General features: G+C 45.3%; 1 protein-coding gene across 1 annotated transcript; it reads left to right on the forward strand.

Annotated features, from left to right (window-relative positions):
• The first annotated feature begins 832 nt into the window (after positions 1-832).
• On the forward strand, positions 833-11,922 carry LOC135379176 (uncharacterized). Its single transcript, XM_064612421.1, has 7 exons — positions 833-1,046; positions 1,280-1,352; positions 2,943-3,254; positions 5,334-5,486; positions 9,085-9,165; positions 10,171-10,285; positions 11,916-11,922. The coding sequence occupies exons 1-7, from the start codon at positions 990-992 to the stop codon at positions 11,920-11,922; spliced, it is 798 nt and encodes a 265-aa protein (XP_064468491.1). The 5' UTR covers positions 833-989.
• The last annotated feature ends 3,915 nt before the right edge of the window (positions 11,923-15,837 follow it).

Consider the following 15,837-nt stretch of genomic DNA (forward strand, 5'->3'; position numbering starts at 1 on the left):
AGGCGGTGCAGTATTACAAATTTCGTGGTCGAGACCAACGTTCTTGGACGCGGATAGTCACCCCCTTTTTTGTTTTAGGGTCGTTCGGTAGCTACCGAACAACCCTAATTTATGAAACCAGGGAAAGTATGTATGGCAGCTGGTGTAGATCCATGAAGAAGACCGAGAGACACAGTGCTGTCTCTGGGAACTTGCGTGTGTCGTCTTCTGTGTCCCTTTCCCTCGGTCTTCTTCATGAACTCTAATTTATTCTGCATAGATTTGGTAGGTGAACTCACCAATTGACCTTTGCAACATACTCCAAAGCAATCTGTCAGCAGGGTCAGTCTCATAAAAAGTAAGAGCCGACAGCTGAACGCTGACGCTATCGCACATGAGAACCATAAGTGCCAGGGCAGAACAGGACAATGATCAACTGAACGCACATATGCACATGAGTCACGGCCACTTGAATCCGTCGTCACCTCATTTGTCACGTTATATGATACGAGCCACTTACATCTCATACAGTCCTGTCGCTATTTCTGTAATGAGCCACAATTCAGGAGACGAATTTCCCAATTTATCGTCACCATTATATTTGCTGCTGTTGAATGAGAATGGGTCAGTCATGGAGGGTATACATGTACTGATTAAATACGCTATGAGTCGGGCCCACTTCAAGAAAAATGTGTGAAAGATATTGGCGATACCTATAGTGATCAATCGGGGCGACAACGCATCACAGCTGATCTTAGTACCACAGTGTATTGCGTCTGATCTTTGCGCCCTTATCGCGATCACCTATCGTGTGTACTTCATAAGGCTCATTTCGCAGTAACGTTTTTCTTGGCCGTGTTTTTAATGGAGCCAAACCGGGCCCATTGTAATCTACGGAGCTCGACTGCCTTTAGGTTATATTTTGGAAGCAAACAGAGGAAGAGATACGGTAGTGTGAAACCGGCCCAAGGCTAGTTGGAAGTTTCCTTTGGAAGTAGCCTTCCTGGAAAATGAAGAGACGCACAAAAATGCATAGGATATCCATTTGGTCAGGCCTCTTACTCACGGTAAGTCAACTTTGCGATCTAGAATGGTTTACTGTGATTCGGAAGATTGTGCCTGCATAATCGTCGGAATACAAGCACAGGGCTTTGGGTCGTACGCTGCTAATAAATTACAATTTCGCTCTAGCTACGACGTAATATATGTACTTCAAAAAAATATGTTCTTAAGTTAAAGATATAGCGGCTTTGGAGCACAGTCTCGAAGTGTACAGCAAAACTTGCTTATCTTGTTCCAGGTCTACATGACAATCGGTTCATGTGTAGAAGTACGGTTGCAGAGGCGGGAACCGGATATCTATGCCAAATGTCGTACGTACGATAGACGTTTTAGGGTTTAGGTGACGTATCCTGTAGCTTCATAGAGTATTTCCTTCAAAGGTTCCGTACTCTATATAGTTTCGAGGTTATCGTTTTGTATACGTCATACCTCGGTTATCCGAGGCTCAGATATCCGGAAAACTCGATATCTGGACAACCCACCCGGACTACATTCCCGGGAGCGAACTTGCAACCATTGAATTTTGTCTTGGTTATCCGGAATTCGTTGCCTGCATCCGGACAGCAAGTACGGGGACCAATCTTCCAATACTTGGGCCATTCTGATTCACGTATCCGGAAAAGTGTCAACGTCTTCTGTCCCTAGCATGTGCTGTGTTCACAATGTCCCGAAAAAGGGTCATATCTCACCGGGGCATTCTGTACCGTTTGACTCCCTTTTTCTGGCCCACGGTAGAGATGCGAGACCATAAGCAGAGTAGGTGTCCTGTAGACACTATGCGCCAGAAGCCCACATGCGAATGTAAGTGTCCCCAGGCCGTTCGAAAGCATCGCCTGTCTTTTGGCCTATGCAAAAGAAATTTGCAAAGAAAGACAACAACATGTGCCCTACTTTCTGAGATATTGCCCTTCTTTAAACATCAGGGTGACGCAGGAGGTTCCGTGACTGTGATCAAAATTCTGTCGCATACGTGTGCCTACTAATTTCGAAGTGATGTGATGTGATAACGGAAAAAAATGTGATGTGAGAGAAAATGTGGATGTGAGTTTCGACGAACTGGCTACCCCAGTACACTTACATACAGAAGGTACAAACGGATGATGAGAGGATGAAAAAAACAAGGAGAACAAGGAGATGATGCCCAGAGAAGAACACAGACCATAATTGAGCTCAACATGTAATTCAAAAGTTTCGACCAAGTGAGAGTAAAATGTCGGAATCGCTGGGGGCCCACACAGGACACATCACACATTCAGCGTGTCATAAAATGTCCATAAGCCCGGTTGTTTGCAGAAAGTCTTCAAGTGCCCTCCGCGCCTTGTCGGACGGCGGGCTAACAGTTTCGTGATCTCGCAGGCTCGGGAGTCCACACGAGAGAGGCTCGTCTCTAGTGACCTTCGAGCATCAATTCAGCACTAATTTCAGGCAGCTCACTTCGCATCAATTTTTGAAGCAACGATATTTTCCTTGTTTCCTTTTCTGAAGCTACAAAGAGGTTTCCCAAAATTTTCGAGTTTCCCCTGAAATTTGCTTCGTTCAGTTATCTGGAAATTCGATATCCGGACGAAAAAAAGGGAGGATTCCAGACGTGTCCGGATAATCGAGACATGACTTGATGCATTAAAGTGATGTATGACCGCTGCAATGGGCTCGGTCGGTGTCCTTAACGTTCATAACGTCATTTAACGTCGAATATGCTGTGCAAAACGACAGCGATTTGCTATCGTCTCCGATCGCCGTCGTCGTACTGGTGTATGCACCGTCGCTGTAGTTTTGCACAGCATTTCCCGGCATGCCGTCCGAGGGCGCGCCCTGCTCCCTGGAACTTTTGCAAATGGCCTATTAAGGATGTGAATCTATAGGCCACAGCCTGTGCATGCATATTGCAACATTTCTTGCAGTTCTCGCACTCCTTGAGGACGTGCAGCACGTCGCTACGGCTGTTCAAATCACTCTCATTCCGCCGCGCTTCTCCCCTGAGGAAGAGTGTGTGCTTAAAGGGGAGTACGCGTACATGGTCTCGTATGCAAAGCAAGGCGAAGAACCGCAACGCTGGATACCTCCAGGCACTGAAGGACCCATAGTCCTCCATAACCTCAAGCCCTCGACAGCCTTCAGAATAACGGTAGCCATGAGCTACCACTATACCAGCACAAATGAAGCGAAGGAAACACCAGAGTTCCTAATTGAGACGAAAACCACAGACATCGCAGGTGACATTATTTATGTACACTTTTAGACAATGTTTTCGAGAACTGTAACATTTACGTGATTTTGAAACCGGGATATGAAACGCAAAGTGGTGTGGAAAAGTGCTTTTTTCTTGTGCCCTATATTGTCGTCTGCTAGAGTAATGGACCTTTTTCACAACGCTTCTGCTCAGGGTTTGTGACACTGACGGCGTCGAAGAGGGTTCCCTACATGCTCAATAGATGGCGCCGGCTGTAGGGCGCTAGCCGGCTGTGCTTTGGCGCGCCGATTGTGTTTTGCTGCACAGCCGCCAGGATACGACGCGAGTGTGAAAAGTGTCCATCCGCCATCTCTGCGACCTATACTACTACTATAACAGGGTACTCTAAGAAAAACCGGGGTAAATTGAGAAACAATTACAGCTTCTAGTCTCCTATAGACTGCAATAACTCTTTATCTTAAACCCCTGATGATTTTGAAATTTCCTCCGCTGCACTGCAAATGCTCCCTAAGCCTCGCGTAAATCTCCGCGCACTTCGTTCCGAAAGCGATTGACGGTTCTGGCAATGCAATCTGTCTGGTATACGGTCCCTAAATGACAAAAATTACTCATTTTGTCTTATAGCGTAGTTACAACTGCGGTGTTTCCTACACGAAGTACAAGAATGCGGAACTATTTTCTCTCACGTATTCGGTAGACCCAAGTTCGTCGTTTTCTTTCCATGCCCGTTTATTACGCCATTTTACCTACCTCCTGCGTAGACTCCGCCTCAATGTGGTTTTCACCCCACAATTCAAATGCATGTAGCGGTAGCCTGACCAGGGGCGAAATCATCATCATTCTTCTCCCACCACTAGGTACAGTGGCCACTGGCCACACAGGGCGATTCCATGCGAACGTCAGCTTCCATGCGTGCCGACGACTGTTTCCGATGGCATCGTCCTCGTCAGTTTATACCGCTACACAGGGATGGGCATAAATGAACTTTTTGAGTATTTAAATATAAATACAAAATACTTTGCTCAAAGAGGTATTTAAATACTCTGCATAAATACCTTTTTTTCAACATGAGTATTTAAATACAAAATATAAATACAGTATTTAAATACCATAACATCTGCCATAAATACTCTGAAGAAGATCTCATTCGGAATTACAGATATAATAATGATCGTAACAACAAATCAGCAAGAAAAAATGGCATTTATTTGTTATTATTTGTGGCAATTTTAATATTACGAGTTTCTCGAAGACTGCATCTTCTAGGTATCTAATGTTCGGCCGTAGAATCAGATTCACAAAGGAGAACACCTCTCCACAGGTGATGATGAAGACACGTTTGTATTAAATTTGACCAAGATGCTTCGTACAAGAAGGAAGTCGTGTAGTCCCAACCATTGGCCGCTACAACAATGGAAAACTGGCCACCTCTCGTGCGTGCTTGCGAAAACGGTATAACTGCGCGGCTCTCCAAGCTCTGCTTTCCCCTCCTACCGAAAGGTCAAATATAGGGTATATGAGTGAGTATTTTGCGTATTTAAGAGTATTTATAAAATAAATACCGAAAAATCGGTATTTAAATATAATTATAAATACATTTTCCGAGTCTGTAGTTAAATACAAGGTATAGATAAATGTATTTATATTTTAAATAATGTTTTAATCACGATGTATTTAAATACTGCCCATCCCTGCCGCTACACATGCCCGCAAAGGCGGATACTGTGTGATGAGCTTCCCGTATCAGCAAGAGACCGCAAAACTTAGTTGCACTCATTGGCGTCTTATGACGATCCTGTGCTCCATCGTCGTGTTCTTCACTTGTTCATGAACTTCCTGTCGTCTACTGGATTGCTCTAAACTCTTTAATTACTTCTCGTATTTTCATCCTTCCTTCATCATGAAATGTTCCAAGTGGAAAGGGGTAGGGTACCGCACCACCGCGGTGAAACACCCCAACTCATCGTCATCATATATTATTGCTGTTGTTGGAACTATTCTCTTGCTGCTTCCTGTCCGATGTCTGTCTTCTGGTGATGTTCCTGCTGGTTGTTGATATATACGTCTCATAACTTACCGGTAATTCGACGCATATATTCAGTTCCTCCACCACCGACTACGGAAATCAAACTGGTGGATTCATCCCTACTGAATAAGACCCAGCAGAGGTATGAATTTCCTTTCCACATCTTCAGCGACGACAACGGGATTGTCAAACATGTCCATATACTCGTGGCACAGTACACGGAAATAGGTGAGTAATTCTATGATCAATTGATGTAATTCAATGATCAATACATGATGAAACAAGCATGAGCATATAGGCTACACGAATTAAACGAAAATACACGACGAGCCCAACGTAGCCTACGCTCAGGCTCGTTTCATCATGGGCTTCGTCCACCAGGTAGTCAGGTATTATCAACCTCAAGTCGTGCCTTACAATATCGTTGTCCCCACAAGGCGCAGACTGTGCCAACGCCACATTCTTTAAAATGAGGGGGGGAGGGGGGTGTCGAGGTAGCTCGCCGTTGCTGGCCGCACTTAAGTGGGCATCGTCACGACTATAGCCACACACAAAAAAAAAGGAGAAGGGGGAGAGGGGAGTTGACGATTTCAAAGTGAGGCATAGGCAGGATGAACGATACTGATGGGGCGGAGGTGCACTGTAGATGAGAGGTGCGCTAGAGTGGTCTTTCCGCGAGGCCCGTTTCCTGAAGAAAGCGCACGAGGCCGCGAGTTTTGGAAAGTCGTTCCGCATAAGAACCGTCGGGGAAGAGGACGTCCGTCAGTATGCAAGGCCTGGCGTGGGGAAAATGAGTTCCCCGCATAGTGTGGTATGCACGGCATTCTGTCAGGATATGCGCGATAGTCTCCGGATGATTACAGTGACCGCAACTGGAGTCCTTCCTGGAGCCGATCTTGAATAGTTGCGAGTTCGTGAACGCGGATCCTGTGCGTAACCGATGGAGCATTGTCTGCATAACACCGGGAAGATCTTTCGTGGGAAGAGAGGGTCGATGATTCTGCAATGATGTCCTGTATGCCGGGATGACGCACCTCAACTAGCTGTTTGACGACCATGTGCCTGTCGGTGTCGGCCTGAACTGATAATGACGGGCTGCAGCGGTGGTGTGCTGAGGATGCTAGCTGGTCCGCTCGCTCGTTGCCTCTGATGTCGACATGAGCCGGGATCCATTGGAGAGTAAGCTCACCTCCGATTAGCCTATGCTATAGGCACAGGACATCCTTATACAGCGGGCTAGGATGCTACCACACATGGGGCTCATCACATTGCAGAGAGCACTTCTGGAGTCCGTAAGCAAGACGGCCTTAGTTATTCCGGTGAGTAGAGCCGCATCAGCTGCGTACGTGTAACAAGGCCAGGAGTTCGACCGTCGTAGATGAGATAGGGTAACGAACCCTAGAGGAACGAAGATTAAGGTGGTTAGAGTAGGGAATGGATGGATTCCCTTGCCAGGCCATGTTCATTGACGGGATGTAGTACGCACTGGTAGCGCTCTCGAAACGGTGGTCAATGGAGCCATCCGTGAACACCAGAGTATGCGTGTGATAGACGTCGCTTATCAGGTTCTCAGCCGCCATCCTGGCCACCAGGGCGCTGGACCCGCTCTTCTTCCGTAAATCCGGGATGTGAAGCGTTGTTGCGGGCACGAACTCACGCCATGGTGGCGTAGGTGAACTAGCTGGAAGCCGAGAAAGAGCCCCCCTGTTGGCTAGAGAGCTGGTGGCACTAGCCACCAGCGTACGTTCTAGATGATTACCAGATTACGTCCTAGGGATGTGTGTGTCCTTTGTTCGAGGTCTGTGAAGAGGGAATGCTTGTTGATAGATGTTGCCGCATTATCCAGAAACTGGAGTCCTTTGAGCTCAGAGTGGACACTGACAGGCTTTTCCTTAGCTTCCAGGTACGTTTGGGTGACGCTAGAAAAGGTAGGGAGACCAAGCGCAGTTCTTATTGCGACGCGATGAAGGCGCTCAAGGGCCTGCCACTGTGTAGGCGCAAGGTCTACGTACAAGATGGGGGCTTTGTGAAGGGTGAGCAGTGACCGCGCATTGCAGCCCCATGATTTTCAGCTGATTCTGCGAAGAAGGTTGAGCGTTTTCTTTCCCTTGCAGATAGTCTCGTTCACTTGCTTAGACCAGCGTAATGCGCTATCGATGGTGACACCAAGATATTTACATGGCGCGCATCTTGGAATGGGAGTGTTATTAATGCTGAAGCTTGGGAAGTCATTGCCCACGTACTTTCCACGAGGAATGCAGACAATGCACTTTGACTTCTCTGGCGACGCTTCCAGCCCTCTCGCAAGCAACGCTGCATTGAGCGCCGCTCAAGGCAATATCAGCTGCGTCACGAACTTTCTCCTTGTCCGTTCCCACGATGCGGGGACAGATGTCGTCCGCGTAGATGGTGTGATGAAGGGCGTACGGTGTAGGGCGGATTCCTCGGTGCCTTCCACACTGCCTTCCACACTTCCACACTGCCTTGTGGGACTCCTCGCTCGAACTTCTTCATGGAACTAATACACCCGCGGACGGAGGGAGTGGGAGGGATCAGTGGAGATAACGATATCATTCGAGATTATGGTTGGCTAGGAGAGTGCTATGCGGTGAAGTTCATTTTTAAGAGTGTAGAAGTAAAATGCGAGCGAGCTAATGTATACTTGACGTTGGCAACATATGTCACTGGCAACTTGTCTTGTGCTGTTCTTTTTTGTGTGTGTGTTTTGTCTCTTGTCCTTCCCCCAACCTCAGGAACACATTGCCAACAACAAGCAAATTGTGTTCTCTTGTTGCCGTAAAAGACGACAAGTTGTCACATGGCCCTCTCCTGTAATTTGTTTAATTACAAGAGATAGACATGTGGCAACTGACACCTACCGAAACCATGGTCTCATCAAGTGGTTGTTTCCAATCGTCTTACATGACCTGACACACTGGAGCGAAGGGGATGCTATTCCGCACGAAACAATGTCCCAGTGCGCCTATGGATGTAAAGGACGTCGTCATCTAGAACCTCGTTCAAGGAAATTTGTCGGTGCTGTGTTGTATACACAGTGCAAGATATGGAATGGTCACTCAAATGATATACAAATTGTCCCCCAAAACTCGCACCGCCGGCCAGATTCGGAATGCACCATAGCATGACTGAAGTAACATTTCCTTCAGTTTGAGAAGAAAGAAAGACATAAAAGACAAGTGGCGATTTAGCGGTAAATGTGAGAGAAACGCGTGAGCATTAATTTAATTAACCTTTAATTAGCCTCAATTACTTTGAAGTATCCTTTACTTATCCTTTAGTTGCCGAAAGTAACTGCAGGTTATCTGAGGTAATCTTCAATTTCATTTAAATCCCTTTAATTACGTTTACTTCCTCTAATTACTCTCAAGTTCCCTTTAATTCACGTTAATTACCTTCAATTACATTTAATTACGTGCAGCTACCTTCGGTAATCTTTAATTCCATCTAATCTTTACCTGAATTACATATAGCTTACATGTATCCTACACACATTACCTTTAAACTCAACTTTCTCGCTTTAATTACCTTTAAGTACTGTTACCTGTTACTCTTAATTACCTTCAACTACTTCAATTCTATATCATTCACGTTCAAAACAAGACAGAAAGACGTATAAGACAAAACATGACGTGACATTGTGCACAACAATGTCATTGGAAAGGTTTGAGGCCTGCGAAGTTGCTACTATGTTCTAGTTGACCTGTCCTATTAGTATAGCTGTTTTCTTTCAAAGTATAAGTGCTGTGGTATACCTGTACCAGCATTTTAAAGCCTAAGCAAGTGGTTCTGTATTCTTCTCGAGCAGATAAGTGCGAGCAGCGAGTTACGTGGAAAGCAGCCCATTCGCACTCCCCCATCAAGTGTTACGATGCCGGACGTATCGACCGTAAGTGTAGCTGACTTGCCTTCCAACTCATTCTCAAGAAACTGACAAAAATCATGGTTGATGTTCTCTTCTGCATATTTCCTATGAACGGTTGTGACAACGCATCGCATTTAGTATTACTTCTTCGCTTCCAGCTACACGGTAAAGAGGACGGAAGTCAATCAAAACGGTGTTAGAAAGACACACACACACACATAAAGAGACAACCATGAGATGGAGCTGATGCCGGCCAGCAGGATGGGTGCTGCCCCAGTGCCATTTGTAGATAGTGAGAGATAATGGTGATGAGGATTCAGGTGATCAAAGCAGGATGGAGAGGCCTGTTGATGACAGGAAATCCCAAAGGTGACGGACACCTTGGTCCATATGAACGCTGCTGGACCAGGGGCCCAGCACCTTGCCTATGGTAAAGGGGCGGTGGTCGATTGCGTGCATTCCGTGCTACAAGATCTCGCGCTCCCGCTGGCAGACAGGGCAGTCCATAAGTATAGGTGGTGCAGGTCAGCGCGCACATTGCATGATGCACAAAGCTCCGATGGCCCACGGCCCAAGCACTGCCTCATAACTTGGGTAAATGCAACATTCAGCCGGTTACGGTGAAGAGATGCGTAGTGTCGCGGAAGGCGATGAGCAAGCGATAGAGAGAGAGACGGATCCTCTGCGTGGAGCAGAGAGTATAGGGTGTCATGTCATTCAGCCATTGTGATCTCGTCGTGTTTGCAGAGATAGGACGGACAAGGGCCCGGCGGTCACTTTTGGGCAAGATGATAGAGTGTGCTGAAGGTAGCTGATGAAAGAAAAACACGCAATGCGAGCGAAAACACAAGCACAAAGGTGTTTGGCAGTATGTGTCTTGAAAATCCAGGAGGGTAAATATTCTCAACTGCGAGAAGCCGTCACTCGATTTTGAATTTTTTATTGATTTATTGATTCATTCAGTCATGCCCTGATAATTTTCAGAGGTGCTTGGTATAGTGCAACATTCATGTACCTGTCGTTTTACAGGGTTTAATTCAGGTTGCCAAGTCAAAGGTACTACGCTGACATGCGTGTTGGGGTTTCAAGAAGAATGCGATGGCAGTATATGCAATGGACCACTGACCCCTGGCGTAAAGTACAGGTAAGCCTCCCTTTGAACTTGCATCAATTGTACTACTTAATGCCGGGAGATTATGGGGCGAAAGTGTGAGATTCATTCATCGTTCCCGTGGTGTATCGCCCGTAGGAAAGTTCAGGGGACTTACAGGAGACCTCGTTTCACCGATCAAGTCGTTACGTTTAACTATCAGGCTCGGCACCTACTGCGCCAGGGGGGGTAAGGGATAGCGACACGTCTGTCGTCTTCGTACGCTGACTCATCGACTCTAGTTTTAGTATATAGCGTTGGCAACGTCACCGTTAAGTTACCATGCCTACCGGCACCAATGACAGCGTACGTTATTCAGAATCTGAAGTGTTGATTGGGTGCAGTAGACGCGGTAGCCTACCGGTCTCCCGGTAGCGGTATACGGGGTGTCCCAGAGAACGTGTCATAGAATTATAATAAAGAAAAGTACACCGCCTAGAATCATGCGGCCAACGACATTTTTTATTATTAGGTTATTGCCACCTACTGATGTGAAGGTCATGTAACGTAAGTTTAAGTATGTAAATTTTTGCGAACTGGACTCGGAAATTTGTCACATAAAGGTCACTTTTTTACCCCGCGAATGTGAAGAGCGTGCCGAACTTACTCGAATAAATGATAATTGACAAGGATATTGAGGGGCCATCCCATCGGAAAAAAAAATAGCCGAACATCATGCTGTACGGAGCTCACGGAGCTGTACGGAGTTTTCAGCGCAATCGTTTCAGTTCGACGAGAAGAGGTTGGAAACCCACGCCGGCATCGTATACAAAGAGGTAAGGCAACACAGGCATATGGCTGATCGCGTCCGGCTTCCGAACGAATCATGCCTTACCTCTCCTAATTTCAGGATCAATCACTTTTTCTACTATCACTTATGTGAGCTGCCGTTCACAACCTCCTTTCGTCGGACTGACAGCGATTGCGCTAAAAAAAATCGTCGCGCGCTTTGCTCAGGTGCTCCGAAAAGCATGATGTTCGGCTGTTTTTTCGGATGGGATAGCTCCTCAATATTTCTGTCAATTATCGTAAATCTTGGTAAATTCGGCACGCTCTTCATACTGGTGGGGTAAAATACTAGTAAAGTATAGTTGGGAAATTTCTGAGTACATTTCGTCAAAAAAATTACGGAATTAAACTTAAGTTACATAACATTCGCATGAGGAGTTGGCAAAAACCTGGTAAGAACAAATGCCGTTGACTGCATGATTCTAGGGGGTGTAGTTTTTTTTTTAAATTATAATTGAATAACACGTTTTCTCGGACACCCTGTATACTAAAGCTCGGTATTACATGTAAGAAAATATGTCCCCAAAGCCGCTTATATACAAGGACAAGGATATTCCAGACATTCATCATCCGTGTCTTCATCACTTTTCCATCATATATTGTTGTTGTTGTCGTATTCACGACAAAGTTGTAGGTCGTCGGCCGGGCACCATGCACTTTCGCCACGCGCAGTTCCCGAAGTCGCCGTATCCACTCGAGGCAACACGTGGATCCATCCAACAATGGTGTTTCGTATAGCCTTATATGTGATCAACAATAACCCAACAATGCGAATGAAATGCCCGCAAATACCGACCTTTGAAGCTATGTGCCTCATTTGTTTTTCCCTCTGCAGTTTCTGAATGTTCGTTGGCACAGCACTTAATGGTTACCATCGAACCTGACCGCTTATTTATACAGCGCGAAAGCAACTTAACGTGCATACATATTTATATATATTTGGATATCACTGGCAACCTTAGGTGCAACGAGATCATACTTCCAAAGTACATGGAATCCTGCAAGAATAAACGCGTTAGTTGCTGGCTTGTTGTTTGTTGCTGGCTTATCGTACCTCAGTTTTTCAAGGTATTCACAGTGCACACCGCTGCCATCGTGATGATGATGATGATGATGATAGGAGAAAAAAAATGCAGGTGTGAGCCCGCTCACTGCGGGACAAGCTAATCCAGGTCTAGTAAAGAAAAAAAAACATCTAAAAAGACGAGAGCTCTGCTATGCTCTTAACAAAGGCTGCCATCGTTGTGGCAACTATTTGATGCATTTAGCGTAAAAAGAAGTCGACTGGTGTCGTAGCCGCTGCAGGACATCTTTCTGGAGGACTTCATCTGTGGGGAATGTCTTTTCCCACAAGGTGCTCTTTAAGGGCCACAGCAAAAATAAACAAAACAGTTCGGGGGCCACCTCAGTTCTCTCTCAAGACCACGTTCGATGCCCGTTGCCTGAGATATAATGAACTCCATCAGTGTTACTGATTACATTGCAGTGTAAAGCTAAGGGGGATTAACGACGCCGGGTTCACAGATTCCAAGCCTGCTTTCTTTACAGCTGGAAGCCCATCTGGCGTTGGTAAGTCACTCGATTTTTCATTTGCATAAGTGGCCAGAGGCATGCAGAGAAATATCTTAACCCTTGCGTGATAAGATGCGCTACAAAAATAAGGCGATGTACTGCCCCCGCAACCTAACCGCAAAGTAGCAAACTTTATAACACGAGTAATACGGTGAAAGTGTCATTACTTCGAAGGAAACAACTTAACCAAGGAATCGAAAGAGACGAAAACACAATGTGATGTCCCTTTAAGATGAAATAGTTTTTAATATCACGGCTCTTGTCCACTAATTTGACCGCTAGTTGGACACTCCCTCAATTGATCTGTATAACTCGTGTCGAATGAAAGACCTCCTCACGCCTGCAGCAGCGCAACCAACTTTCTTTTTCGGTGTATACTCTTACATTAGTTTCCCATACTAAATTATTATGTGGCCGAAAATTATGATTACTGATTCTGGATTCGTGATGATTTGATTATTTTTAATGCGTTTATTTGTCTTTATTTAGTCGCGTGTTGTACAATCAAATAAGTTAGCTAGAGTCACTAAATAAGCTTATTTTGTGACTCTAGGTATAGCAACTGTCCAGTTCGGACGTTCTTGAACCGCATTGTATATTCTTGCAGTATTTATCACCATGGAAACAGCGTACATATCTTATTAGTGCCGTACTAACACGTAACGACTCTATTGTTCACTCGTTAAACAGAGCTTTACGTTTTCGATTATTTCCCATTGAATTCTCAGCCAAGGTTGTCTGACCATTATACGTGTATACGGTTTGCAGCTGGCAGAACGACGAGTGGAAGCTCCTCGTTGATCGGTGCTATCACGTTTTTCGTAGTCCTCGCAGTAAGCACATTTTTGAGACACTTTGTTCCTCACCTTTATCATTTCAAATATGTCCTTTCATGCCAATTTGTTTTTTCATCGCGATAAAAACTGATCCGATTAAAATATGTAAAAAGATACCCTAGATGAAAGACAATTAACCTCCAAATTTATAAAAGCGATAGTCAGCTTCGCGGCTTTCTCTTCATCTCACGAGGCAGTTTCGTTGATTGCGAGTTTTTTGTAATTGGCATGCAAACTATATGTAATACACATAATAATATAAACAAAATAAATGTGTGCGTACCAAAAATGTGCAGCTCAGTGACTGTACTGCAACACATCAATTTACCAAAGCCATGCATTGCAGTTGTTTCTGTGCATCCTTCCATATGTGCGTACCTTCCATCGACATCTGTATATTAGAGACAAAAAAGGCATATACCGATAACTTCGTCAGGTCCCCGCCTACTGATCATAAGGTTGTCGGTTCGAACCCTGCACTTTTAAAAATGAACTTCGCCTCATAGCACGCTCCTAGCCAGCCATTATCTCGAATGATATCGTTATCTGTTCAGATTTGTTGAAAATGGGAGGCGTACGCCTTTTTGTGACACTTATGCTGTTCATAATTGTCACAAAAAAGGCGTACGCCTCCCGTTTTCAACAAATCAGGGCAGATAACGAGATCATTCGGGATGATGGTTGGCTAGGAGCGTGCTATGCGGTGAAGTTCATTTTTAAGAGTGTGCCCGAGGCTCCTGTTGCAATCGTTTAAACACGTCCTCCTCCTAAGTGCCGTATGGTTCTATACTGAAACATGTCAGTGACAATCTCCACCTGCAACCTTCTGCGGGACCAACTTATGAGACACTAATTAACGCGCGAATCGCTGTCAAAATCTTATACGCTGTGACAGCGAAGTGCAATGGTAGTCATAAAACATTCGTGTTATCGTTTTGTATCGACATGCGCTATATCACCAATGCACAGCTCATTTCAAAACAAACGCAGACTCTTAAAAATGAACTTCACCACATAGCACGCTCCTAGCCAACCACCATCCCGAATGACAACGTGCTCGCCCCTGATTTGTTGAAAACGGGGGGAGGAACCTATTTTGTGCCGTGCATAATGGGCACAAAATAGGCTCCTCCTCCCGTTTTCAACAAATCTAGGGCGAGAACGTTGTCATTCGGGGTGATGGTTGGCTAGGGGCGTGCTATGTGGTGAAGTTCATTTTTAAGAGTGCAGTTCCAAATTGTCGAGTTTGGACTAAAACATGATGAAACTGAAAACTTTTGAGAGAGCACCTTTGACCGCACCTCTTTGCTTTCTTTCTTCCTTTTTCCTCTTTTTAAGTGTCTGAATATGATTATGTCATGTTTCGTCGCTCGATAGCTGTTTTATTCATTCCATTACTAATTGCAGATGACGAAATAGTCACACACCTGTGTTGTTAGGATTCTACTAAAGGCAGCTGACTGCAACCTGGTCCCACGGCATTCAAGCATTCGTGCTGAAAGATACAACAAATGGACGCACATCAGACCTCGTCTGATGATCGCTGGCATGCCATGTGCGTGGGGTTTTTTACCGGGACTGGTGGCAAAAGTTGAACAAAATTACGAAAATTATTGTGCACAAAAAATACCACCATTTTGATATAGAAATGTTCAGCATTTTGCCCCTCCGTACGGGTATTGTGACAGTTTGTACTAGTTACATTGATGGTGATGTAATAAAAAAGAAAACAATTTATTTACATTTTTTTACAATTTTACATTTTTATTTACAATTTACATTTTACAATTTTATTTACAATTTTTAATAAGCGCATCTGAGGTTTAGTTGCACCAACATAAACATGCAATCCAAGTTTTACAAGCAACAACAACACCCTTTATTTTCATGATTATGACTATGGCGTATTACGCCTTATATCGAAACGGATAATAGCACCAGAACGGACACTACTGTAGCCACGTTTACATGAACTCGACAGGAGCGGGTTGAGTTGAGCTGTCGAGTTAACTCGCTCATGTAAACGCTGTCGCGTCGAGTTGACACTGCGTCATGTCGTGTTGAGTCGACCCGACAGCAAGGGGTGGGTTGACTCGCTCCACTCGATGGGCGAAGCGCATGTAAACGCGGTCGGGTCGAGTTGGCCGGACGCGAGGAACTGTGGGATCGAGTACATCCGGTGGTGTGACCAAAAGGAAGATGGCCTCGGGCGCACCACGTCCGGGTCGCGTTTTCTGGAGTGACCGGGATGTAGAGATTTTTCTCGCGGTAATTAATGAACAAAAGGTTAGTGAGGCTCTCGACAGCAAGCGACAGAAGAACCAAGATGTGTTTAAGGCACTGGAAGCA

This window comes from Ornithodoros turicata, chromosome 1 (assembly GCF_037126465.1).
Source record: "Ornithodoros turicata isolate Travis chromosome 1, ASM3712646v1, whole genome shotgun sequence".
NCBI lineage: Eukaryota > Metazoa > Arthropoda > Arachnida > Ixodida > Argasidae > Ornithodoros > Ornithodoros turicata.

Coding starts and splice junctions, on each gene's coding strand:
- LOC135379176 (XM_064612421.1), top strand. CDS start 990: ATGAAGAGACGCACAAAAATGCATAGGATATCCATTTGGTCAGGCCTC. Junction 1,353..2,942: donor GGATATCTATGCCAAATGTC/GTACGTACGATA, acceptor CATTTCTTGCAG/TTCTCGCACTCCTTGAGGAC. Junction 5,487..9,084: donor GGCACAGTACACGGAAATAG/GTGAGTAATTCT, acceptor CTTCTCGAGCAG/ATAAGTGCGAGCAGCGAGTT.